General features: G+C 37.4%; 1 protein-coding gene across 1 annotated transcript in view; it reads right to left on the bottom strand.

Moving 5' to 3' along the window:
* Nucleotides 1-815: 815 nt before the first annotated feature.
* The window catches only part of CIR1 (corepressor interacting with RBPJ, 1), a 41,823-nt gene continuing 15,133 nt past the window's right edge, over nt 816-27,505 (bottom strand). Inside the window, exons 8-10 of the mRNA XM_027557299.1 lie at nt 4,535-4,641; nt 3,059-3,144; nt 816-1,857 (exon numbers count right to left, since the gene is read on the bottom strand). Of these exons, the coding sequence (XP_027413100.1) occupies nt 1,173-1,857; nt 3,059-3,144; nt 4,535-4,641 (878 nt within the window). The 3' untranslated portion in view covers nt 816-1,172. The remainder of the gene's footprint in view (nt 1,858-3,058; nt 3,145-4,534; nt 4,642-27,505) is intronic.

Genomic DNA, 27,505 nt, shown 5'->3' with positions numbered 1-27,505 from the left:
GGAAATTTATAGCTAAATTTATGTTTGCCACACATACCTATGCTTATGAAATATATCTAAACAGTTTACTCGTTCATGACAATAAATGCTTAACCTTTAGAAGTAAACTGCGATCGCTGAAATGTCAGTAGTTGAAAGGCCATCTGTTCTAGGTAGAATAATGATCCCTTAATGACACAGCAGCCCCAACCCAGAGCCTATGAAGATGTTAGGTTACATGGCAAAGGGGAATTAAAGTTCCTAACAGAATGAAGATTGCTAATCAGCTGATTTTGAAATACGGCGATTATCCCAGTCTCCTGACAGGCGCAATGGAATCACAAGGGTCCCCCAAAGTTGAAAACAATGCAGAATGTCAAAGTGTCAGAGCAATTAGGTGTGAGAATGTGACTTGACTATGTTAGTTTTGAAGATGGAAGAAAGGGGCCAGGAGCCAAGGAATGCAGGTGGCCTCTAGAAGCTGAAATAGTCAAGCAGATTTTTCCCAGAGTCTCCAGAGCGAACCAACTCTGCTGACACCTTGATTTTAGCCCAGTGAGACCCATTTCAGACTTCTGATCTCCAGAGCTGTATTTGCATTAAGACTGAGGTAATTTGTTAAGGCAGCATAGAAAATTAACACATCATCCAAATGTAGCTAGCTTCTTACCCTAGAGCAAAACAACTGAAAGAAGTTTAAAGTCTTACAGTAATACTGATCAACCCATTATTTAATTCATACCAGGGAATTTCTACAGCGATTACACTTGGCTTCAAGTAAATTCAAATCTTAAAAGTAATAAATGTGAATTGAAAAAATAATTAAACTATATCCATTCAATGTACTGTCATTCTTTTAATGATGAAAATGTCACAGAGTAATAAGGGGTTTTTATTTCAGTATAGGATACAAGAAACATTTGTCAACAGAATATGTTTTTACAGCCTCCAAATAGATTACTTACAAATATTTGCAAAGTTTATTCTTATGGGATTCATGTAGTTTTGTACTTGATGTAACAGTTTACAGAGATGAAAAATTAAAATAGAGCTTCTTATTAGAAAGACAACAGTATACAATTTAGTTAGCCCTTGCTAAAGGTATTTGAGAAAAAAGTGGAGATGTTTTTCTTTGCAGTTTATTGTCACATGGAAGTCCCTCTGTTCTCTACCTCTGCTCCATTCTTTTGGTGTCACTCCAGTATGCTTATCTCCCGATAATGCTCTCTGTGCACTTGCCCTCCTCTGTACGTATCTGCGCCATGGCATCTGGTGTCATTTCTTCTGTCCCGATCTTCACTTGGACTGCGCCGTGGCCGTTTCCTTATTTCTCTTGGCTTGTAACTACCGTGACTTCTGCTCCGGCTTCTCCTGCTCCTCTCATCCCTGCTCTGGCTCCTGCTGCTCCTCTTTCTTCCAGATCCTCTCTTCCCTGGACTCTGGTCATGGCTTCTGGGCTTTCTGTCAGAATCAGAATGGCTCCGTTTGCTATTCTCCCTAGAACTCTCTTGTTTTAAAAACTTAGGCTTTTCCTTGTTACTGTGACTGCAAGAGTGTTCCTCATCCCGTTTTCTCTTCTTAGACTTGCCTCTCTCTTCAGAATCACTGTTGTTATGCCCTGAACGCTTGTTTTTCTTTCTTCTCCTCTTCTGTATTTTTGTCCCTTTGCCGTCGCTCTCGCTGCTGCTTTCTGAACTGTCACTAGAGGAGGAGGAGGAGGACAGTGGGGATGGGGAGGAGGAGGAGGAGGAGGAGGAGGAGGAGGGGGAGGAGGGCTTGTTTTTATGTTTTTTGTGTTTACTTCTGCTCTTCTGAAGCTTTTTCTTTTTTCTATCTTTTTTCTTTTTCTTTTTTTTCTTCTCGAGTCGATCTAATTTCCTATTAGGGAAAAAATAGTAAAAGGCTATGTAAAAATAGTCTGTCCTTTCACTGACAAACATAAAATTTTGAATAGACAATACAGTTTCTTAGAAACATTAAAAGTGGTATTTTTTTACCACTTTTACAAACACATTCTTTACTTTTATTAAACAACAACTCATTTTCTTCCTTTTATTCAAGGCACATACACAATAAGTTTAAATTAAAAAATACATTAACTGTCTTGGTATACTGTCCTCTATAGTAATGACTATTACATTTTTTTTTTTACTGAATCAGAATTTGAAATTATATAGTATTCTATGTAATCGTCACCGCGGCATAAAGAAAGGTCTGTAACATTAGCTGGATCAATTGCAAACTCAAATATAAACCTCTAATCAATGAAACATTAATTTTATGTATGTACTATTTTAAAATATGTAAATACTAAACAACATTACACTGTCAAAATTCAAGAACATATTCTCCAGAAATTCAGAATAAGAATATATTTTTACATTTTTAATACTCTATTTTAGTTACATAAAAGATCACATATTAGTTTTCAACAATTGTTTAGCCTTATTAAATAAATAATTAGGATAATTCTATTAAGGCATTATGCATTTCTAAAGAGTAATTCACATTCTCAGAAGAGTAACATTTATTTATATGATATATTTGAGTTACTCTGAAATAAAAATGTCCTCACTGGATTCTGTCCAGCCATCCTCAAAACTCCACATATTGAAACAACATGAGCTCCCTCTATTGGACTCACCAGACATTTCTTGGATTCTTTAATCCATAGGTAGTCTGTTTAACGTGATTCATACTTACTTTAAATTTTAGCATTTTCAGCATTCCTCATAAAACTGAGAGTAATACATGGCTCACAATATCTTCTAAGAACAAACTGTATATAAAGATATACAAATCTACTATGAAAAGTAAAACCTACAAATAAATCTATTTCCAAACTAAATTTTCTGAAAAGTGCAGTGACTTTGTGGTATAAGCTGAGTACATAATCTTACATTCATTTTCATATTCCTGAAAGACAAAACTATATTACTGTAGCTGAAGAATAAATCAATACATCAACGTGATACATGGTTTAAGTACCTTAAACTTAGGATCAGAGATGAATATGACCCTAAAATGAAACATAAGAAAAAATGTAGTTGAATTAATTAAACAGACACTTTTTAATCACCTGAGGAGTTTCTGTTTTTGTTTGGTTGTTAGTGACTTTAAAAATTCAACTTCTGGATCTTCTTCACCCTCGCTTGCAACATATTCCTAAATCAACAAAAACATCATTAAATTGCTAGATTAGAAAACAAGTTAGTTGTCAGGAAACATTTACAAATAAGTTTTATATTAGGGACATACTGTTGATGAGTATGACATTTTGGATTGGAAAGTGGAATTCAAAAATTTTTGTAGTCTACCTGCCAAGGAGGATCATAATGCCCTAAGAGATTAAGATGACTGCTTTATCAGGAGAGGACGATACAGAAACATAGATAAAATGTTTAAAGCATGGCTTCTACTCTCCCTCGTTTTTATTTTTTTTAACCTTTCTGCACTTTTATTTTTTAAAAATTTATTTATTTTTAATTGGAGGATAAATGGCTTTACAATTCTCTCTTAAGTTTGAATTTAAACACTTGTGGGTTTAAATATTTCCTTTTTAATTTAATGAAACATAAAACCCACGAAGGTCGCAAACTTTACAGGAAGGTCAAAACACTCACACTTTTTGCCTTTATAATTTCAACAGTACATTATTAAATATATTAAACAGTACATATACATAATAAATGGGCTTCTCTGGTGGCTCAGAGCTCTCTGGTATTCTCAGGTAAAGAATCTGCCTGTAATGAGGAAGACCCGGGTTTGATCACTGTGTGGGGAAGATCTCCTGCAGAGGGGAACAGCAACCCACTCCAGTATTTTTGCCTGGAGGATCCCATTGACAGAGGAGACTGGAGGGCTACAGTTCATGGGCTTGCAAAGATTAGGACACGACTGCGACTAACACTTCACTTCACTTTATACATAGCAGATAGGTTACACGTACAATCCCTAGCAATGTTTGAGATGGAATGTGACTCTCTCAGAGCAGCACAAGTTTATGCCAGTGGGAGTCTGGGTTTTAGTCTCAGCTCTGTCTCTAAATAGCCCCATGATCTTAGGGAAATCAGTTAACTTCTGTGGGCTCCAGTTTCCTCATTAAATGAAATAAATGGTTTATATTAGAACATCTACAACCCTTTAAACTCAACCATTTCTGGATCTATGTACAGTTTAATCAAGTAACTGTTTAAAATATTTTCCATTATTTTGAAGGGTTTGCTTTTATACACTTCTCATTGGTTCTGTTTAACGTCACTTCAGGGTAAGTTAGCAGGAAGGAAAAAGTTAACAACCTTATCACCAGATCAGTTAGGTATTTTATCCACAAAAACCCAGAGAAGCAGTTTCGTTTATTAAAATATAGGTTTAAAAACAATTTCTCATTTAGGTTAAAATAATAAGCAAAATCAAGATGTATTTTAGGCATTTTGTTTGCTCTATCTTGCCTTCCTATGGATATATGCATATTGGAAAACATTAAGTAGCAATTCACAAGCAATCACATTTAGATTTATAGACATTTTCAGCTTACTGATAAAAAGATCATTACCTGTGATGGATCATTTGCGGTCAAGTTTCTCCCCAGTACATTTCGTTTCAGCGCAAACCCACTGTTTCTCATCTCCGCTATTAGCTCCGAGGGGTGCATCGATGGCCCTGTTCACAAAAATCACAGTTTGAATGTATCATTTATATCTCTCTACCTTTTTCGGACTCCACAGTAGGAATGCAGTTGAAGCTTTGTTAAATAAAATCACAGCTAAATCAACTCAATAATCTTCTGCTGAGCAAATAATCAGATATGATTTTCTAAAACAGCAGTCTGGAGATTCAGAATAGAAAATAATTGCATTTTTCTTTACGTGCTAGGGGACTCTCTTCTTATGTAACTTTGTCATATTGAAAAAGATACACTTAAATGTTATCTTCTTGGTAGTTTTTAGTATAAAATCAAAGCAAAATGATAAAAAGACTGCAACTAAATTTTTAATAGTTATTCTCTCAGTAAGAATTCAATTTAAAAAGAGATACTTTTAAAGGTACATGAGCAATTTATTATTCTAGTTCCCAATTAAAAAATCCTAACCCTTATTTATCAAATACCAATACTGAATACATTGTCATGTGGTTGCTAACTCACACATACACACACACACACACACACACACACACATGCTATCAGTAACCATCGAGTACTTTAGTTATAATCTTGCACATATACATACCCAGAGTTTGAAGCTTCTAGTCATTAGTTTGGGGTTGGTGACAAGCAGTTTTAGGCTGGTTATATGTGTGTATGTGTTATATTTTTTACAAGCTGTTGTTTGCACTTTAGCAAAATCCCCAAACTTTTTGAAAAGTGAGCTTGTTCTGGTAACATAATATGCTCTAAAGACAAATAATATAGGCTAAACACAGATATAATTAACAATAAAAAAATTTTAAACATCTATACTCTTCCCTCAAACATTATTTATGTAAGATAAGAGAGGCTCTTTCCTCCTTTTGCATATTCCAGTTTCACTTTGTTTTCCCTGCCAGAAGCAAATCATGACATTTCATGGAAGGTTTTAAGTTTCTGGCCTAAATCATTACATTGGCTCCAATGAACTACACTGGGCAATGTATCTGGAATACAGGGAAGAATAGGACAGTTCCTGCCAACAAGGAATTCATATGGGAAGTTGGGAGGATGGAGAAACAGTCAGAAACTGATATTCTAGTTTGCTGATTGAATATGTCATCTAATTTCTTTATTCTTTTAACTGCTCCACTGGTCTTTTAACTATTGATACTTATTTGCACACTCACTTACCTGTTACCATAAAAAACAAAAGGAAACAGGCAATACAATTTAAATCTGTTCTCTTGTCCGTAGCATCTTTGGTAAAAAGTTTGGTCAGATAAGTTCAGGTGTACGTCAATAACTCTTATTAGACTCTGGGCTTTACCATTCTATTCATATTAGCAAAAACAACTGAAAGTTGCCTATAGGTATTAGGGAGATAATTAGAAAAACTGCCTATTATTGGAGTATGGGAAGTATTAATAATGTGATGCTTTTATTTATTGAAGGAAAAAGCCTTATTTATTGAAAACAAAAACATCATAAAGCAGTGCCTTTTACTGATATATTTCATTTTGAAACAACATGATATATTTTTTTTTATACAATTAGTTCCTGTGGATTACTTTAATGACTTTGAGAAAAATTATTCAATTTGGCTGATAACATTGATAATAAGATGTTATGTAAAAAACTGAATTTTAAATATTAGTATGGACTGCCTCTAAATGGCACTGAAGTGCTAATACAATAGTTTTAAATTAATTATAGAGTGTTCACTTTGGTGCCTTCTCAAATTTCACATGTAGAAACATAATTTTACAAAGTAGAAAATGTCTTTCCTGAAGTGTCAAAACTACATTTCTTTGTCAACAACGTTTTAGATGTTAAATGAATTCAGAAAGCAAACATGTTAAGAATTAGGATAAAAAGCACTCCAGTGAAGGGCTAAAGAGCTTTGGCCATTATGATGAGAGGATACTGATTTCATCAAAAGATGGGTAATTTTAATAAAATATATTAGAAAACATGCTTAAAATTTTTTCATTACAGTACTTCCAACCACTTCAAGAAAATGATCTCTTTTTCCCCAGGCTGACAGAGATTATACAGACTATGAAACAAACATTACTCTTCCATCACTTATATTTCTGCAAAATCTTAACTGCGATTTTATAGTACATATGCTCAGTGCATACTTCTACACTGTAAGACTCTAAATACAGTGATTAGTGAAGAATCTAACAAACAGTACTCAATAAATAAAATAACTATTTTTTTGTCAGTAGCTATAACCATTTAGGATTATTATATATATATATATATATTTTTTTTTTTAAACAAAAAATGCTCTTGATAGTAACATTTTTCAAAATCCAGACTTATTCACTTCATTTGGTACTTAAACTTCCTCCTTCTATCATCACAAGTTCTAGGTTTAAAAGATGTGACATATCAAGTTTAACTAAGATATATTTAGCAAGATATCTTTATACTTTCATGTTATCGTGATATTGGCTAGGTAGAGTTAAACTGACAGCCATGACTCCAGCTGAGAGCTCAAAATTTAATATAATAGATTATACAGATATGTTTAAAAGACAGATTTTGCAAATATGTTCAAATGCAAAATGATTACTTTTTTTGGATACCTTAATAATTTAAATTACACATGTAGCTGAGCTTGAGGAATGTTTGGTTTGCTCTTAAATTTGCCATGGCAGAATGATTCTAGAGAACTCAGAAAAAAAGGGCTTCTGCTGCTGCTGCTAAGTCGCTTCAGTCGTGTCTGACTCTGTGTGACCCCATAGACGGCAGCCCACCAGACTCCTCTGTCCCTGGGATTCTCCAGGCAAGAACTGTGGAGCGGGTTGCCATTTCCTTCTCCAATACATGGGTGCACGCTAAGTCGCTTCAGTCGTGTCCGACTCTGTGTGACCCCATAGACAGCAGCCCACCAGGCTCCTCTGTCCACAAGATTCTTTAGGCAAGAATACTGGAGCGGGTTGTCATTTCCTTCTCCAAGAAAAAAGGGCGTTTGTTTTAAAACGTAGATTTGTAAGGTCCTTTCTAGATCACTTCAGCCAGGTTGGGTTAAGCCTCCATAGCCTGAAAACCAGTATTCCAAATTAGAAAAGCAGGTTCACGGAAGAAACTGTTTTCAGCATTCATTGATTTTGCAAACTTGCTTTGCTATGATATGTGGGTAAATATCAAAATACTGATTGTGACTATAGTTTGCAGTTCTATGTCCTGATTAGACCCAGACTTTATTCTACTAGAAAAATACCATGAAGTCAATGTCACAGAAAAAAATTCTCCGAAGGCAAATTACATTGTACTAAAATCATGTTTGTGAAGGGTTTAATTTGTTCATTAAGAGCATTCATTTTTATAGAACTAAGTAAAAGCAACAGAAGGTAAAAAATCTTCTGTAGTAAAATAGGTATTTTATCAGAGAATAATATAGGAATCAAAACCGCTGGCTGTGAGAAAGGCCCTGTCGCTGACTTCACAGAGGACAGCAGTCCAGGTGAATGCCACACACTGCACAGGAGGGAGACTAATGCTAAAGGCAGAGACACTTCCTGTGTTTCACTGTTAACCCAGGTCCATCTGCTTTTCCTAAGACAGAGGTATCTGCCTTTCAAAATTCATCACTCCTCTCAAACAAAGCATTACCTTCTACTATTTTACGGCATCCAGTGGGAGAAGAGAGGACACTGAGTTCTGAGTTCTAGGTTAAGAATAGCTGTGTTAGAAATACTTTGCCCTCCTTCCCCCAAATACACTAATTTAATTTATAGGATGCTACTGTTTACTGGCGCAGTGAACAACACAAACTGTTTGCTGGGACTAAAATGCTATTCCTAGAGTGAATATAATTTTGTTTGCAATGACAAGGGTGATCAATTTTTTTCCTTCTTGTTCTGTGTGTGTATTTTAACTTTATATAATGAAAAAATCTCAAACTTAGAGAGAATAATGTAAAGAGCTCTATATATTCATCACAGAGCTTCAACAATTATCAATATTTTACCATTCTTGTTCTATTTACTACCTCCAAAGTATTTTTGTTTCTTTTTTGATAGTGTATTTTCTCCCTCTCCTTCTCTCTTTTTGAGGTATAAATGACCCATCTTAAATCTCTTTTAATCTAAAAAAAGTAGCCATTTTTCCTCCATATGCCCTCTTTATTGCTATTCATTTGTTCAGGAAACTGGGTCATTTTTCCTGCAGAATTTCCCCCATTCTGGGCAGTGATGTCATTTAATATGTTCTTTTGACCCTTGTATTTCCTGTAAATTAGCAGTTAGATCTAAAGGCTTATTATTAAATTATCTGGGTATTTTATAACACATACTTTAGGGGAATAATGGAAGGTTTTCTAAAGTTTGGATTCAGGAAGATGACACCTGAAAACAAACACATTTTTGCTAATGAACTAGACTAAGGAAAAAAGGCTGAGACTTCAACTTGGTATGTTCTTGGTTTCACCATGTTATTTACTGTGGTCATGACATAAACCTTAAAAATGTATATGTTTGAAAATAAACCCCCAAACACATCACAAATAAATTATGATTCTTATTTCCATGTAAAGTACGACATTTACTTCTTCTTTCTTGAAGTTAAATTGACTATATATTGTGAAAAATCCACACTCCCTGTCACTAAAAAGGACACTTAGAAACACTAGTTATGTACGTGATCAAGAGGGAGAATTATCGAAATTATATTACACTTGTATTTGATTCATAATATTATCTAACCTTTTTGCTTTAAAGAAAGCTTATAGAAAGTTATCTTAAAAAAAGACTGTAAAGGGGCACAGTAGGAGCGTGCAGCACACGTCCCAGGGAAAAAGTGAACAAAGCTATTAATAAAGTGTGTGGGTGATTTTTATTTATATAGATGAGAATGTTTTATGTATGATTTTCTAAAGGTTATGCAAGAACCAATTGTACTGAATTGTAATAAAACTGCTCCATACTGGGAATTTTCCTGACACACTGCCAGTTCATCTTAGTGGAGGTTGGAAACAATAGGGTTTTTTACTGCCCTTATCCAAGTTCATCCTGAAGAAAGCTAATCTGATCTCTATTAAGACATACAATACAAAGGAAAAATTAAACATTTCATTTTTGTCTGTGTGTCTGGAAAATACACAAAAGCAAGGAAAGGTAAAACTGCTCCTACTGTATGCTAGTGAAAAACACTGTATTAAAAACAACTTTGCCTTACAGAATCAATAATGTTAAAGATATTTGAGTTTCATTTGATTATATCTTTACATTTTCAACTTAATTTACATGCAGATATTTCAGTGATGATACATCTATCACTAAATATTATAATAAAGTGATAAAGATAATAAAGTGAATTCACAGTTCTAGAGAACAAAGAAAAATCACTTGTGTTGTGATGAATATGAAGTATTAGAGGTCAGCACTAAGTTTTAAAGAAGTTATGAGAGTATGAACACTCTTGAAAAGAAATGCATCCATGAACTTCAAAAACATTATGTTGAGTCAAAGAAGCTAGACACAGAACACATACTGGATGATTCCATCTATATGAAGATCATGAACAGGTAAAAGTAACACGGGATTAGAAATTAGAGTGGTAGCTGTAGGTGGAAGAGGCCGACTGCAAAGGGGACTGAAGGGTATTTACTAGGTGACGACAACGTTCCATGCTCTAAATCCTGTTGGAGAAATTCATTACATGGATGCATACATTTGTCAAATTCAAACTAAATTTAAGACCAGCGATTTTACTTAAAAATATATCCAGTCAGTCAACAGTGGAGCTTTCCTGCTGGCTCAGCAGTAAAGAAACTGCCTGCCAATACAGGAGACACCAGTTTGATCCCTGGGTGGGGAAAATCCCCTGGAGAAGAAAACAGCAACCCACTCCAGTATTCTTGCCTGTGAAATCCCATGGACAGAGGAGCCTGGCGGGCTACAGTCCATGGGGTTGCAAATAGTCGGACACGACTTAGTGACTAACAACCACGAACAACAGCATTCAACAGTAATTACTGAATGACTAAGTTACTATAGACTTTCACTACATTTCTAAACTAGGTCTCTCTAAAACTATGGAGAGACCCCTGCATAAGGAATTATAATTTTACATAGAAAGTGATTTTATAAATCAATATTAAGTATTACTGAGGGCTTATTATTTTATCTCACTAGGTACTTGAGAAATACAGAATAGAGAACTTGGTTTTTGTTTTCAATCTTTTTGGGAAAGCTAGTTCATATAAAAGAATAGGAAATATATAAATTGTAAATTTGTGTTATACATTCAGAGAATAAGATGATAAATAAGATAATGTTTAGTATACTTAAAGCCTAACGATCAGTCACTAACTATTATTTACTAAGCATGTACATTGTGCAAAGCATTGGGAATATAATGATAAATGAGATACAGGACCTATTTCAGAAAAGCAATACTTTCTAGGAAAGAATTAGAAAGTGAGTTTGACTTTCAAACTCTTAATATAAGGTTTAGGAAAAGGTAAAACATAGGCATTTTAAATAAGTGGAATGTGATTAAGATTCATGTTTGGGTAGAAGTATTTCTAGGTAGGTAGACTACCTAGATCAGGTAGACTACATATCATTCATTCTCCTTTTCCCAGGTAATCACTAATTTCCTTTACTTGACGTTGGCAGACCTTGAGTAGATGGAATGATATTAACAGGAAGAGTCATGTAAGAGAGTTATGACTGCGATCTGAGAATCATTAACACCCCTTTGAGATTATGGGAGGTGTAGCCTCCACTAGCCTCATACATGCCTTTTAACACAGAGCCAAACCATTTACTGACAGAACAGGATTGCAATTAATTTGTTAATATCAATGGAATTTTAAGGCACAGCCACTCTAACAACAAATTTAATCACTGAATTATACCAGTGCTTATGGACAGTTCAAAATTACTCACTGGTCAAGTGCATCAATCTGACCTTTTAAATACTAGGAACTGACAAGTTTTACTGGTTACCCTTTGGTAACCATATAGTTTTGTTTCCTATGTCTGTGAGTCTATTTCTGTTTTGTAAATAAGTTCATACTATTTTTTTAGATTTCACATACAAATGATATCATATAATATTTGTCTCCCTGTCTGCTTACTTCCCTTACTATAATCTCTATGTCCATCCATATGCTGCAAAGAGCATTATTTTATTCTTTTTTTATGGCTGAATAATGACCAACAAGGGCTTAATTTTCAAAATATACAAAGAGCTCACACAACTCAATAACAAAAAAACCACACAACTACATATTAAAAAAGAGAAGAAATGGTGTCTAACCTTCCTTCTTTATTTTGAGGTCAATCCTTTATTTATTAGTTTCAGTATCTGCCTACTTGAGGAACTTACCTTTAAAGAGATTCTGGTAATACTTTTTCTGCAGTAGAATTATGTTGAAGGATTTAAGAAAAAGTTCTGCCATCAGATGTAATGCTGTCTCAGTGGCTATGCTGGGAGGATTCAACTTCTTCAAAGCATTACACAGAAGAACTCAGTAACAGATACAGTGGGATAGGCCAGACAGTCAACTGAGTTTATCATCTTTTTAAAGAAAATCACTCCAGCATGCTCCTAGGTGTCTTTCTAGTACAAGCTTATGATCAGACAATTATTTTGTTAAATTTCCCAAACATGTTCTCAAGCAACAAAACTTCCTCCCACATGAAAGACTGATGGAAAGATGGAGGAGCAGCATGTGGGAGCTCTGTTGCAGACAACTGCTATCAGTGCTACAGCTTAGTGTAACTTTCTTCAAGAAAAACTCAATCAAATCTTAGGGGAAATAAGGCAAGGAAACGAGTACTGACATGCAAACAAATGTTTGCAACAAGTATAAAATAATACCTCAATTTAAGCTACTTATTAATTTTCATATTGTTTAAACACACTAAAAGCTTTGGCATAAACAAGAATGGATAGAGACACTTGAAACATTAAGTATCAAACATCATTTTGGCTGTTAGAGATATGGTGGGAACTCTTATTTAGGCATTAATACAGAGAAAGAAATTTTGTATATGTCAAGAATATCCAGTGGCACCATTCTGAACTTAAAATTTACTTTTATTAGAAATGTGAAACTTACCATGGTATCATATAGTCTTAAATTACAGCTAAGTTTAAAAAAATGGCAAAATAACTTTAAATATATGGCAACTCAGACTTAAAAGCAATACAGAGATCAATTTATCTGGATCAGAAACCAACAGCCAACAACTGGTAGATATACCTAGACGATAACCAAGTACTGCCAGAGACTGGGCAAGAACTAGCTGAAGAGATGAAAATTTCTGGGGCCCAACCTTAAAGGGGCCCTGACACTTTTGTGAGTTCTACTTCCAGAAACCCCATCAAGTTCTCACTGTCAACAGCAAAGAACAATCCCCTTGTACTTCCCTTCCAATAGTGGGAAGGGAGAAGTAACTATATTGAAATATGCCCAGAGCATTTTGTTGCCTTGAACAAGTACTTAACCTCAAAGGAAGCTATGGCTCAGTGGTAAAGAATCCACCTACCAATGCAGGAGATGAGGGTTAGAGTCTTGGATTGGGAAGATTCCCTGGAGAAGGAAATGGCAACCCACTCCAGTATTCTTGCCTGGAAAACCCATGGACAGAGGAGCCTAGTGGGCTACCATCCACGGGGTTGCAAAGAGTTGAACACGACTTACTGACCAAGCAACAACCACAATAACCTACGTGAGGGAAGAAAGAAGCTGTATGAAGTGAAGGGAAAAAAGCTTAGAAACACTTGTGAAGGTTACAGCCCAGAGGCAGAGGCTTACTAAAAGAGTGAAACTTAGTCACAGAATTATATGACGGAATGTTTCCCCTTCCTTCCCTCATATCTTACCACTGCATCAGCAGGGTTCCTGTAAAATATCAGATTACAAATGAAGCCAGGCTCAGCCTCTATTAACAGAATCTGTACGAAAACCCAAAGATAAAAGAGGAGACAAAAGGACACCAGAGGAAACTTATCCTTTAAAATTTACAGCTACAACAAAGATTAAGAAGAATCTAACTGCTAGCCAGACAAACATAAAACCTCACTCTAAAGGCCTATTTACCTTGGTTCTGTCTACCTGATACAGTATGTCTGGCGTTCAACCAAAAATTATAAGTTTGCTAGGAGGCAAAAACCATAGTCTGGAGAGACAAAGCAAGCATCAGAATCAAACTCAGCTATAATGAAGATTCTGGAATTATCAGATTGGGAATCTAAAATAACAAGATTCATATGCTAAGGGCTCTAACAGCAAAAGTGGACAACATGCAAAACAGATGGGTAATGTGAGCAGAGAGATGGAAACTCTGAGAAATAATCTAATGGAAATGATAGGGAAAAAAAACACTAACAGAAATAAAGAATGCCTTTGATGAGCTCATCAGCAGACTAGGTGTAACTGAGGAAAGAATCAAGAAGCTTTTAAGATAGGTCAACAGAAGCTTCTCAAACTGAACAGAAAATTTTTTAAAACATGGGCCTCATGTGAGGGAGTCAGAATATCCAAAAACTGTAGGACAATTACAAAAGGTGTAACATATGTACAATAGGAATACCAGAAAGAGATAAAAGAATGGGAAAAAAAACCTGCAATAATAATGGCCGAGATTTTTCAACACTAATGATAGATTCCAAAACACAAATCCAGGAAGTTCAGAGAACACCAAGCAGTACAAAATACAAAACAATCCATACCCAGGTATATGATATTCAAACTGCAGGAAATAAAAGATGCAGAGAAAGATGAAAGATGTCAGAGGGGGAAAAAAACTTAAGAGAGGAACAAGGATAAGAATCCTATGAGACTTCTCTTAGGAAACCATTCAAGTAAGGAGAGTAGGCTGAACTATTTAAAGGTTGAAAGGAAAAACACACTAGTATAGAAATTATCCAGTATCCAGTAAATTATCCTTCAAAAGAAGAAGTACAAGATAAATATTTTATTCTTCTTATTCTTAACTGATCTAACAGATAACACCTTATTCAAAATGATAACTGCAATAATACATTGGATGCGTTATATTAATAACTATGGATAAATGAAATGTATGCAGCAATGTTGCAAGAGATAGGAGGAAGGAACTGGTAAACCCAATTGGTTTACTCTGTTATAAGACACTGGTACTATGTGTGAAGTGGTATAGAGTTATTTGTAAGTGGACTTAGGTTAGTTCTAAATGTATACTGGAAATTCTAGGATGGCAACTAAAAAAGTAAGCATAAATGATATGCTACAAGAGGACAGAAAATGGAATCACATAAAATAGTCAATTAAAACCAGAGAAAGCAAAGAATGGAAGACAAAAACAAAGAACAAGGGCAACAAATAGAAAACAATTATAAATATGGTAGATCTTAATCCGGAGAAGGCAATGGCAACCCACTCCAGTCCTCTTGCCTGGAAAATCCCACGGACGGAGGAGCCTGGTGGGCTGCAGTCCATGGGGTTGTGAAGAGTCGGACACGACTGAGTGACTTCACTTTCAGTTTTCACTTTCATGCATTGGAGAAGGAAATGGCAACCCACTCCAGTGTTCTTACCTGGAGAATCCCAGGGACAGGAGCCAGGTGGGCTGCTGTCTATGGGGTCGCACAGAGTCGGACACAACTGACGCGACTTAGCAGCAGCAGCAGCAGATCTTAATCCAATTGTATCCATAATAGATTTAAAAAACATCCAACTATATGTTGCCTACAAGAAACCCAGTTTAGGGTGTCTTAAAAAGTGGGGTCTAGTCCTGCCTCAGTTTACTGTGCTGTTTCCCTAGTTGGCTCTCAACCCTCCATCAGATTGTATTGCTCTTAAATCGCTAACCCCCACCTCTTTGCAATCCCTCCTTCTTGGTCAATAATCTCAACTCCTACATCACAAGGAAGCTGTGAGAAAAAAATCCTCCACCCTTTCTTGCCTTCCTTCATCTGCAGACCTATCCATGCCTCCTGTTGGTTCCCCCTCCAGGCACTTGGCCCCTTCCAGTGAGGGAGTCATGGCTTTTGACTCCATCATCCGTCAGTCCTTTTGTGAGACCACTTGACCAAATTTAGTGCACATGTGGAATGTTTTACAGAATTTAAAGCATCTTTTAAAATTGGATTTTATCCTTAATTGCTTATTGTTCCACTTAAGATTAAAATAAATAAATAATAAATAAAATAAAGTAATAAAGCATTACATCAGCAGTATGATTTAGTACTTGCCGAAGGTATCTTTTGATCTCTTGGTTTTATTAAAATTGATATATTAATTGCTAGACAATTATTTGCATGAAATCTCACATTGATCTCAACAAAAGATCAGAATTAAAACTCTTAGGTAGATACAAAAACTATATAGATTGTTTTCATTTTTGTTTCTGTAATGTTTATGATACCTTTTAACTTTTAGTTTTGACTGCCTTGATTATGTGACTTTTCAATAAAAATTTTCAGTCTTAAAAAAAAAAAGAAACCCAGTTTAAAGACACTGAGGGAAAAAAAAGATTAAAAGTAAAGATATAGAGAAAGATATACCATGCTAACATTAATAAAATAAAGCTGGAGTATCACTTTATTTTCAGATAAAGCATATTTCAGACCAAGGAATATACTTTCAGACCAATCCTTTATGAAAGATAAACAGAGACAATTACATAATGAAAATAGGGCACATTAACACATAACAATCCCAAATGTGTATGCACCTAGTAAGACAGTATTAAAATACGTGAGGCCAAAACTGATATAAATGTTTTCAGAAATAGATAAATCCCCTATCATAGTTGGAGTGAACTTCAGGACTCCTCTATCAGAAACTGACAGATTTACCAGGCAAAAAATCAGCAGGACGTAGTTGAACAGCACCATTCCCATCAATTGGATCTAGCTGTTATTTATTGAGCACTTCATCCACTCAAAGCAGAATATACATTCTTCTCAAACTCATATGGAAAAGTCACCAAGACTACATTCTGAGCCATAAGATACACCTTCAGTTCAGTTCAGTTCAGTTGCTCAGTTGTATCTGACTCTTTGCGACCCCATCAATTGCAGCACATCAGGCCTCCCTGTCCATCACCAACTCCCAGAGTTCACTCAGTCTCAAGTCCATCGAGTCAGTGATGCCATCCAGCCATCTCATGCTCTGTCTTCCCCTTCTCCTCCTGCCCTCAATCCCTCCCAGCATCAGAGTCTTTTCCAATGAGTCAACTCTTCGCATGAGGTGGCCGAAGTACTGGCCATCATTCCTTCTAAAGCATCATTCCTTCCAAAGAACACCCAGGACTGATCTCCTTTAGAATGGACTGGTTGGATCTCCTTGCAGTCCAATGGACTCTCAAGAGTCTTCTCCAACACCACAGTTCAAAAGCATCAATTCTTCCACGCTCAGCTTTCTTTATAGTCCAACTCTCACATCCATACATGACTACTGGAAAAACCATAGACTTGACTAGACGGACCTTTGTTGGCAAAGTAATGTCTCTGCTTTTTAATATGCTATCTAGGTTGGTCATAACTTTCCTTCCAAGGAGTAAGCGTCTTTTAATTTCATGGCTCCAATCACCATCTGCAGTGATTTTGGAGCCCAAAAATAAAGTCTGACACTGTTTCCACTGTTTCCCCATCTATTTGCCATGAAGTGATGAGACCAGATGCCATGATCTTCCTTTTCTGAATGTTGAGCTTTAAGCCAACTTTTTCACTCTCCACTTTCACTTTTATCAAGAGGCTTTTGAGTTCCTCTTCACTTTCTGCCATAAGGGTGGTGTCATCTGCATATCTGAGGTTACTGATATTTCTCCCTGCAATCTTGATTCCAGCTTGTGCTTCTTCCAGCCCAGCGTTTCTCATGATGTACTCTGCATATAAGTTAAATAAGCAGGGTGACAATATACAGCCTTGACGTACTCCTTTTCCTATTTGGAACCAGTCTGTTGTTCCATGTCCAGTTCTAACTGTTGCTTCCTGACCTGCATACAGGTTTCTCAAGAGGCAGGTCAGGTGGTCTGGTATTCCCATCTCTTTCAGAATTTTCCACAGTTTATTGTGATCCACACAGTCAAAGGCTTTGGCATAGTCAATAAAGAAGAAATAGATCTTTTTCTGGAACTCTTTGCTTTTTCGATATCCAGCGGATGTTGGCAATTTGATCTCTGGTTCCCCTGCCTTTTCTAAAACCAGCTTGAACATCTGGAGGTTCACGGTTCACATACTGCTGAAGCCTGGCTTGGAGAATTTTGAGCATTACTTTACTAGCGTGTGAGATGAGTGCAACTGTGCGGTAGTTTAAGCATTCTTTGGCATTGCCTTTCTTTGGGATTGGAATGAAAACTGACCTTTTCCAGTCCTGTGGCCACTGCTGAGTTTTCCAAGTTTGCTGGCATATTGAGTGCAACACTTTGACAGCATCATCTTTCAGGATTTGAAATAGCTCAACTGGAATTCCATCACCTCCACTAGCTTTGTTCCTAAGGCCCACTTGACTTCACATTCCAGGATGTCTGGCTCTAGGTCAGTGATCACACCATCGTGATTATCTGGGTCGTGAAGATATTTTTTGTACAGTTCTTCTGTGTATTCTTGCCACCTCTTCTTAATATTTTCTGCTTCTATTATGTTCATACCATTTCTGTCCTTTATCAAGCCCATCTTTGCATGAAATGTTCCCTTGGTATCTCTAATTTTCTTGAAGAGATCTCTAGTCTTTCCCATTCTGTTGTTTTCCTCTATTTCTTTGCATTGATCACTGAAGAAGGTTTTCTTATCTCTTCTTGCTATTCTTTGGAACTCTGCATTCAGATGCTTATATCTTTTCTTTTCTTCTTTGCTTTTTGCTTCTCTTCTTTTCACAGCTATTTGTAAGACCTCCCCAGACAGCCATTTTGCTTTTTGCATTTCTTTTCCATGGGGATGGTCTTGATCCCTGTCTCCTGTACAGTGTCATGAACCTCGGTCCATAGTTCATCAGGCACTCTATCAGATCTAGTCCCTTAAATCTATTTCTCACTTCCACTGTATAATCATACAAGATTTTATTTAGGTCATACCTGAATGGTCTAGTGGTTTTCCCCACTTTCTTCAATTTAAATATGAATTTGGCAATAAGGAGTTCATGATCTGAGCCACAGTCAGCTCCTGGTCTTGTTTTTGTTGACTGTATAGAGCTTCTCCATCTTTGGCTGCAAAGAATATAATCAATCTGATTTCGGTGTTGACCATCTGGTGATGTCCATGTGTAGAGTGTTCTCTTGTGTTGTTGGAAGAGGGTGTTTGCTATGACCAGTGCATTCTCTTGGCAAAACTCTATTAGCCTTTGCCCTGCTTCATTCCATATTCCAAGGCCAAATTTGCCTGTTACTCCAGGTGTTTCTTGACTTTCTACTTTGCATTCCAGTTCTCTATAATGAAAAGGACATCTTTTTTGGGTGTTAGTTCTAAAAGGTCTTGTAGGTCTTCACTGAACCATTCAACGTCAGCTTCTTCAGCGTTACTGGTTGGGGCACAGACTTGGATTACTGTGATATTGAATGGTTTGCCTTGGAAATGAACAGAGATCATTCTGTTATTTTTGAGATTGCATCCAAGTACTGCATTTCAGACTCTTTTGTTGACTATGATGGCTACTCCATTTCTTCTAAGGGATTCCTGCCCACAGTAGTAGATATAATGGTCATCTGAGTTAAATTCACCCATTCCAGTCCATTTTAGTTCGCTGATTCCTAGAATGTCGACGTTCACTCTTGCCATCTCCTGTTTGACCACTTTCAATTTGCCTTGATTCATGGACCTGACATTCCAGGTTCCTATGCAATATTGCTCTTTACAGCATTGGACCTTGCTTCTATCACCAGTCACATCCACAACTGGGTATTGTTTTTGCTTTGGCTCTATCCCTTTATTCTTTCTGGAGTTATTTCTCCACTGATCTCCAGTAGCATATTGGGCACCTACCGACCTGAGGAATTCCTCTTTCAGTATCCTTCATTTTGCCTTTTCATACTGTTCATGGGGTTCTCAAGGCAAGAACCCCGAGGTCAGGGGCGGCGGCTGAGAGGAGCAACCCCACGTCCAAGGAGCAGTGGCTGCGTGGGCGCAGGAGGGCCGAGAGGAGCTACTCCATGTTCAAGGTTAGGTGGGGTGGCCAGTGAGGAGACACTCCTTGTTCAAGGTAAGGAGCAGCGGCTGCGCTTTGCTGGAGCAGCCGTGAAGAGATACCCAACGTCCAAGGTAAGAGAAACCCAAGTAAGACGGTAAGTGTTGCGAGAGAGCATCAGAGGGCAGGCACACTGAAACCATAATCACAGAAAACTAGTCAATCTAACCACACGGACCACAGCCTGGTCTAACTCAATGAAACTAAGCCATGCCCTGTGGGGCTACCCAAGACGGACGGGTCATGGTGGAGAGGTCTGACAAACTGTGGTCCACTGGAGAAGGGAATGGCAACCACTTCAGTATTCTTGCCTTGAGAACATACACCTTAACATTTATAAAAGAATGGAAATCATACAAAGAGTGCTCTGAGACCAAAATGGAATTAAACTAGAAACCAATATAAAATGAGCACCAGAAAATCGCAAAATATTTGGAGATTAGATAAACACACTTATAAATAACACACAGAATAAATCTCAAAAGAAACTTAGTATTTTGAACTAAATGAAAATACAACTGCCATATAATAAAGAACTTGGGAGCCTCTGTCCCCAGTTTGTGGAAGGGAGCCTCTAAATATAGGGGATTTCCTGAGTGATAGAGTGTCATGGTGAATCCCTAGAACGCTTATGCCAAGGAGGTGAGTCAGGATGGGGCCGGCCACAGGAGAAAGGCCAACCATGTGATTAGAGGGTTGGAGCTTTGAGCAATATGTCAGCCTGATCTCCAGGGGAAGGAAGAAGGACAAGAGATTGAGTTCAACCACATGGCCATTGATTCAGTGAACCATGCCTATGTAATTAAACCTGAATAAAAACTCTAGACGGCATGGATGAGCTTCCCTGGTTAACAGTGCTCTGTGCATACTGGTGCACATCAACACGTAAGGAAGATGACACCCGAAGACTCTGTGCAGAGAGGACACCGGAAGCTATGTGACTAGGGTAGGCAGAAGCAAGGCAATTTTGTGTTAAAGTGTGAAATTTTTCTTTTCTACATATTGTGTGATTCCATTTATATGAAATTTCCAGAACAGGAAATTAAAAAAAAAAAAAAGCAGAAAGTAGACTAATGGTTGCCTAGGACTGGGGATAGGAACTGAGGAATGTGGGGTTTCATTTTGAGGAAATGATAATGTTTTAAAATTAACCATCATAATGGACGGACAACTCTGTGAATATACAAATTCAAAGCCACTGAACTGTGTACTTCAAATGGGTGAACTGTATGGTGTGTAAATTATAACTCAATAAAGCTGTTAAAAAACATTTTTTAAAGAAATGAAAAGATAAGCCACAAACCTGGAGAAAATATTTGCAGAAGACACATCTGATAAAGGATTGATACCCATTATATAAAGAATTCTTAAAACTCAACAATAAGAAAATAATCCCAGTTTTAAAAAACGGACCAAAGGCCTTAACAGATACCTCACCAAGAAGAGACACAGATGGCAAATAAGCATATAAAAAGATGTGCTGAATAATACGTCACCAGGGAAGTGCAAACTAAAACAACAAGGTACCACTCGACACCAACCAGAACGACCAAAATCCCTAACACTGACAATGCCAAATGCTGATGAGGACGTGGTGCAACAGGAGCTTTCATTCATTGTTGGTGGGAATGCAAAATGGTGCCCTACTTTAGAAGACAGTTTGGGAGCTTCTTATAAAACTAAATATATTCTTACCACATGATCCAGCAATTATGTTCCTTCATGTTTACTTAAGCAAGCTGAAAACTATAACCAAATAAAAACCTGCATGTAGATGTTAATAGAGCAGCTTTATTTGAAACTGTCAAAACATGGGAGTAACCAAGATGTGCTTCAGCAGGTGAATGGATCAATAAACTGTGGTACATCCAGACAATGGGCTGTTACTCAGCACTATAAAGAAATGAGCTAATACGCCATGAAAAGACATGGAGGAACCTTAAATGCATATTACTAAGTTAAAGAAGGGCTTCCCAGGTGGTGCTAGTTGTAAAGAATCCACTTGCCAATGTAGGAGACATAAGAGACCTGGGTTTGATCCCTGGGTTGGGAAGATCCCCTGGAGAAGGAAATAGCAACCCACTCCAGTATTCTTGCCTGGAAGGAAAATCCCATGGATAGAGAAGCCTGGGGGACTACAGTTCAGTGTCGCAAAGAGTCGGACACAATTGAAGCGCCTTAACATACGCAAGTGAAAGAAGCCCATCTTAAAGGCTACATACAGTATGCTTCCAACAATATGACCTTCAGAAAAAGGTGAAATTATGGAGAGAGTAAAAGGATCAGTGGTTGTCAGGGATTAGAGAGGAGGGAGGGACGAATGCTCAGAGCACAAATGACTTTTTAGGACAGTGAAACTACTTTTTATGAGACTATACTGGTAGACGCTTACTCCTTGCAAGAAAAGTTATGACCAATCTAGATAGTATATTGAAAAGCAGAGACATTACTTTGCAACAAAGGTCCGTCTAGTCAAGGCTATGGTTTTTCCAGTAGTCATGTATGGATGGGAGAGTTGGACTGTGAAGAAGGCTGAGTGCCGAAGAATTGATGCTTTTGAACTGTGGTGTTGGGAGAAGACTCGAGAGTCCCTTGGACTGCAAGGAGATCCAACCAGTCCATTCTAAAGGAGATCAGTCCTGGGTGTTCTTTGGAAGGAATGATGCCAAAGCTGAAATTCCAGTACTTTGGCCACCTCAGGTGAAGAGTTGACTCATTGGAAAAGACTGATGCTGGAAGGGATTGGGGGCAGGAGGAGAAGGGGACAACAGAGGATGAGATGGTTGGATGGCATCACTGACTCGATGGATGTGAGTCTGAGTGAACTCCGGGAGTTGGTGATGGACAGGGAGGCCTGGCGTGCTGCGATTCATGGGGTCGCAAAGAGTGGGACATGACTGAGCAGTCGACTGAACTGAACTGAACTGAATTGATACTGGTAGATACATGCCATCATACATTTGTCCAAACCCATGGAAGGCACAATAGCAAGAGTGAGACATATGGTAAACTATGGACTTTGGATAATGATGATGTGTCAATGTAGGTTCATCAGCTACAGCAAATGCCCACTCTGCTGGGGGATGTTGATAATAGGAGAGGTTATGTATCTGTGGGGGCAGGTGGGGGATGCTGATAATGGGAGAGGTTATGTATCTGTGGGGGCAGGTGGCATATGGGAACTGCTTTTCTCTCTATTTTGCTATGACCCTAAAACTGCTCTAAAAACTAAAGTCTATTAAGAAAAAACACAAACAAGACTGAAACAAAACAAACAAAAAGATTAAGTAAGAGACATACAGATATATGTGACCATTCACTCTATTAAAGCCAAAAAATAAAACAGAAAAAAAAAAAAAAAAAACCCACTTCTTTGTTGAAAAGCACCAATGTGTATTAAAAAAAAATGCTAGTTTCAATTTACATTAAAAATATGAGTAAGTAACAGAAGGTAAGAGGCAAGGATAGGAATAAGGGCTACAGAGTATAAACAAAAGGCCAGTGAGCCAGGCATTTAGTTATGTTGTACTATAAAAATATTTTACAAATATTCAGTCACCACTGAAGCTTATAAGTTTTATATATAATTTTGATGTATCTGGAGTGTATAAAAACTTACAAAGTTAAGATGATCTTATCAGTAGAAAAGATATTCTAAACCAGCTTAGCCATGAGAAGCATTTTGATTGCCTAATTTAATTTTGTAAAGGAGAAGTAAATCTTATAGCTGGTCTCTGTAAACCTCACAGCTGGAATGTTCTAACAGCACCTTGCAGTTTCCAGTGATCAAAGTAAGTTACTTTATATACTAAACTAAGAATTTCATAATAGAAATAATGTAACACCAGGGGGTGCAGTTATCATGAAATAATTACACTCCTGGGAGATTACAGGCACAAGACTGTACCCCAGGGGTGTGATTATCCCATGATAACCACATCCACTGAAATTGCCTTATTGCAAAAATAATCTCTATTCACTGGTGAGACATTATTCAATAGGTGTTTTTTTTTAAATGAAAAGATTTTTTAGCTTGAATCAGCAAGTGGATTAGGAAATTGGCCAGTTTGTCTTTCATCACATTCAAATTCAGAATATAACATCATTATTTGCTTTCCTATTTGATACAGCAGAGTATTTTTTATTTTGTTTTTGAGAGACCCTTTAGGAGTTTCTATTAATGTTAGTTAAGTGGTACTGCTAAATTCAGGTCAAACTTTAAAAGGTATTAAGTGAACAATACCATTTTAAATAATTTATTTCTATGTATAAGTTTTAATTCCTCTAATATTCATTTAAAATTATAAATGTATAACCATTGTCAATATTTTAGTCTATCTCCTTCCAGGCATTTTTATTTTTCTAAAAGCATCTCTCTATATGTCTACTTAAAGATGTAAAGAGAAAAATGAATGGAATCCGTGTAGCTACCTTGTTTTATAATATGCTTTATTTGGCCAAATGTTATAAACAATATCTATTCATTAACAAATCTTCCTATCATTTTTAATGGTTGCATAGTATAGTATTCCCTTGTGACAATATCCCATAATTATTCACTTAACATTCTTTTATTAGATATTTAGGTTCTCTTACACAATGCTTTACAACAAAACCTTAGGACATATCCAAGACTATTCCTGTGGGACAATTTCATGACTGTGTATTATTAGTAAAACATAATTTAAACAAACAAGGACCTATTTCCCAAACCTTCAGTTGTTCTTACAGTTGAAGCTGATGGTTTTCAACTCTGACAGTACATCAGAAATAGATCAGTAACTTTCATCTTATGTGGTATCATAGATAGTGAAAGTTACTGATCTATTTTTACCATAATCTTTCATAGAGTTCAGTGCTTTGAGGTATTCTTAGAAAAGTAAGACAGGATTTAAGAAATTTGAAATACTGTTTCTTCTTTTTTTTACTTGATATATCCTGGTACATCCTCATGTGTCAACACAGAACAACAGCTCAGTTCATATATCTTATCTAATGGCTATATGGTATTCCATTTTGGCTACACTGGTATTCCAATTAACTCCATAATTAATTTATTTTTAATATTTTTTTTTGGCCATGCTGTGCATCATGTTGGATCTCTGATCAGGGATCAAACCCATGCCCCCTGCAGTGGAAGCAAGCAGTCTTAGTGGAAGCATGGAGTCACTGAACCACCAGGGAAGTCCCATAATTAATTTTTAAAAAATATACTAATAAAGTGCTTACTATGTGCTAGGTACTATTCTAAGCACTACACATGTATTAACTCATTTAGTTCTCATAACAACCTTATGAAGTAGGTACTAGTATAATATCTATTTTACAGACTCCGCAAACTGAGGCACAGAGGAGTTGACAGCTTGCTTGAAGTCATGGCTACTAAGTAGAGAGCAGGGGTTCCAAATCAGGCATCTTTGTACCTCCACACCTTCAATCTGAATTTATAGTTCCTTCTGTGCAGAAGGTTGTTCCTTTTGCCTGAGACATCAAATACATGGTTGCACTGTCCTGTCCTCTAGGTCTCAGCCTAATATCACTTCCTCAGAGGGGGCCCTTCCTGACCACCTCACCTAGTTATTCCCCAATTAATTCTTACCACAGTATCCAATGTAACTGTCATCACAGAAGTTATAAATGCGTAGTACTTCCTTATTAGTTTATTTTCTGTCATTCCCAATAGAATGAAAGAATTTCTGTCTTGGGGCTATATTCCGAGAACCTAGAAAAATGCCTGACACAGAGTAACTACTCCACATTTAATTGCTGAATAAATGGGTGAGTTTATTTTACCAACCCTTTACTGATTAGGTTTATTTAGGGTTATTTCTAATCTTTCACTACTATAAACCTTTGGGCATCTACCTTATCACTTTCTTACTATAAATTCCTGGATGTTGAATTTCCAGTAAAATGATATGTATGTTCTTAAAGTTTTTGATAGGTTTTTGATACATCAAATGACTCTTCAAATTTATTAATTTATCTCCACTTTATCAATAGTGGATTAAAATGTTCATTTTATCATACTTGCTCTAACACTGGCTGTGTCACACTTTTGAATCTTTACTGTAAGTTCTTCTGGTTGTTGTTAGTAGACTTTCTAAGTAGATTCAAGAGAAAGTAGGTGCATCAAATACCAAATAAAGGGCTATCCTGGTCTACAGCCTACATCCTAGTCCCCTAGTATCCCAGGGTCCATCCTACTCATGCTCTCCAAGCAGGTCAGAGTAAGACAAGGCTGAAGAACAAAGACAGCACTGACACTGCCCCCCCACAGCCAACACCAAGTCATTCAGCTGGAAGGGCACCGTAAGGATGGAGCGAAGGCAGAGATGAGAAAGATGTAACCCCTTCCAGGAAACAAAATATGCCTTTCAAACATAGCAACAGATCCCTGTGACTACCAAAAGTAGAGCTCAGAGATATCTGTGCTAATGGGTTCTTCATCCTACTCCACTTTCCTTTGCTTTGGGCTTGATTTCTTTGGCGACTTTTCTCCCTTCTTTCCCCAGTTGGGTGAGGGCAGGGGAGAGGGAGCTAGTATGAGGGGTTTAAAAGCACCTGCACTGTGGCATCAGCAGGAGGTTCTTTTGTCAGAGACTGTCACACCAAGGAGTCCGTATCCATATTCTCCCACCACTGAGCAATTTCCCCTCGACTTAAAATGTGTGTTTTTCTGACTGTGCTGGGTTGTTGGTGATGTACTCAGGCTCTTTTCTGCAGTTGTGGGAGCGGGAGCTACTCTCCAGTTGCAGTGCTGGGCTTCCTGATGCAGAGCGCAGGCTCTAGGGTGCATGGGCTTCAGTAGCTGTGGCACATGGCTTACTGCCCCATGGACCAGGGACAGAACCTATGTCCCCTGCACAGACAGGCAGATTCCTAACTACTGGACCCAGGGAGGTCCTTAAGATGTGGTTTTTAAAAATGTTTTAAAGAGACATAAGGATTTTTAAAAATTAATGTATAATATTTTGTGTGTACTTCCTCTACCCATCCTGACACTCATAACACCACTAATGAAACAGTGTCAAACTTGACAATGGATCAAATTCCTAAACTCCTAATACGAGAACTAGCATCTTGAGTCCAACAGCCTGCATCTGGCCTGCTGGAAGCAAGCCTCATCTCTAGCTATAGAAGAGAGCCTGAAGGTCATCTGCTGACTGAGCGTGAACCTTGAGCTCAGAGGTGGCAGTGGAAGCCTCAGCGAGTCCAAAGAGCTGCATCAGAGGCTGAGATTAGCTGAGAGGATGGCGCTTCATGCCTAAAGCATCTGCGTCAGTAGAGCAGCTCTGCCTTTATATTTTCTACATCTGGGACTGTTGTTGTTTAGTTGCCAGGTCATGTCTGATTCTGTGATTCCCATGGACTGTAGCACACCAGGCTTTCCTGTCCCTCACCATCTCCCAGAGTTTGCCCAAGTACATGTCCATTGAATGACACCATCCAACATATCTCATCCTCTGCTGCCCTCTTCTCCTTCTGCCTTCAATCGTTCCCAGCATCAGGATCTTTTCCAATGAGTCAACTGTCCACATCAGGTGGCCAAGGTATTGGAGCTTCAGCATCAGTCCTTCCAAAGAGTATCCAGAGTTGATTTCCTTTAAGATTGACTGGTTTGGTCTCCTTGCTTTCCAAGAGACTCTCAAGGGTCTTCTCCAGCACCACAGATGGAAGGCATCAATTTTTCAGCACTCTGCCTTCTTTACTGTCCAGCTCTCACATCTGTACACTACTGGAAAGACCATAGTCTTGACTTA

The sequence above is a fragment of the Bos indicus x Bos taurus genome, chromosome 2 (genome assembly GCF_003369695.1).
Source record: "Bos indicus x Bos taurus breed Angus x Brahman F1 hybrid chromosome 2, Bos_hybrid_MaternalHap_v2.0, whole genome shotgun sequence".
Classification (NCBI taxonomy): Eukaryota; Metazoa; Chordata; class Mammalia; order Artiodactyla; family Bovidae; genus Bos; species Bos indicus x Bos taurus.
This window is presented reverse-complemented; position numbering and strand designations above follow the sequence as displayed.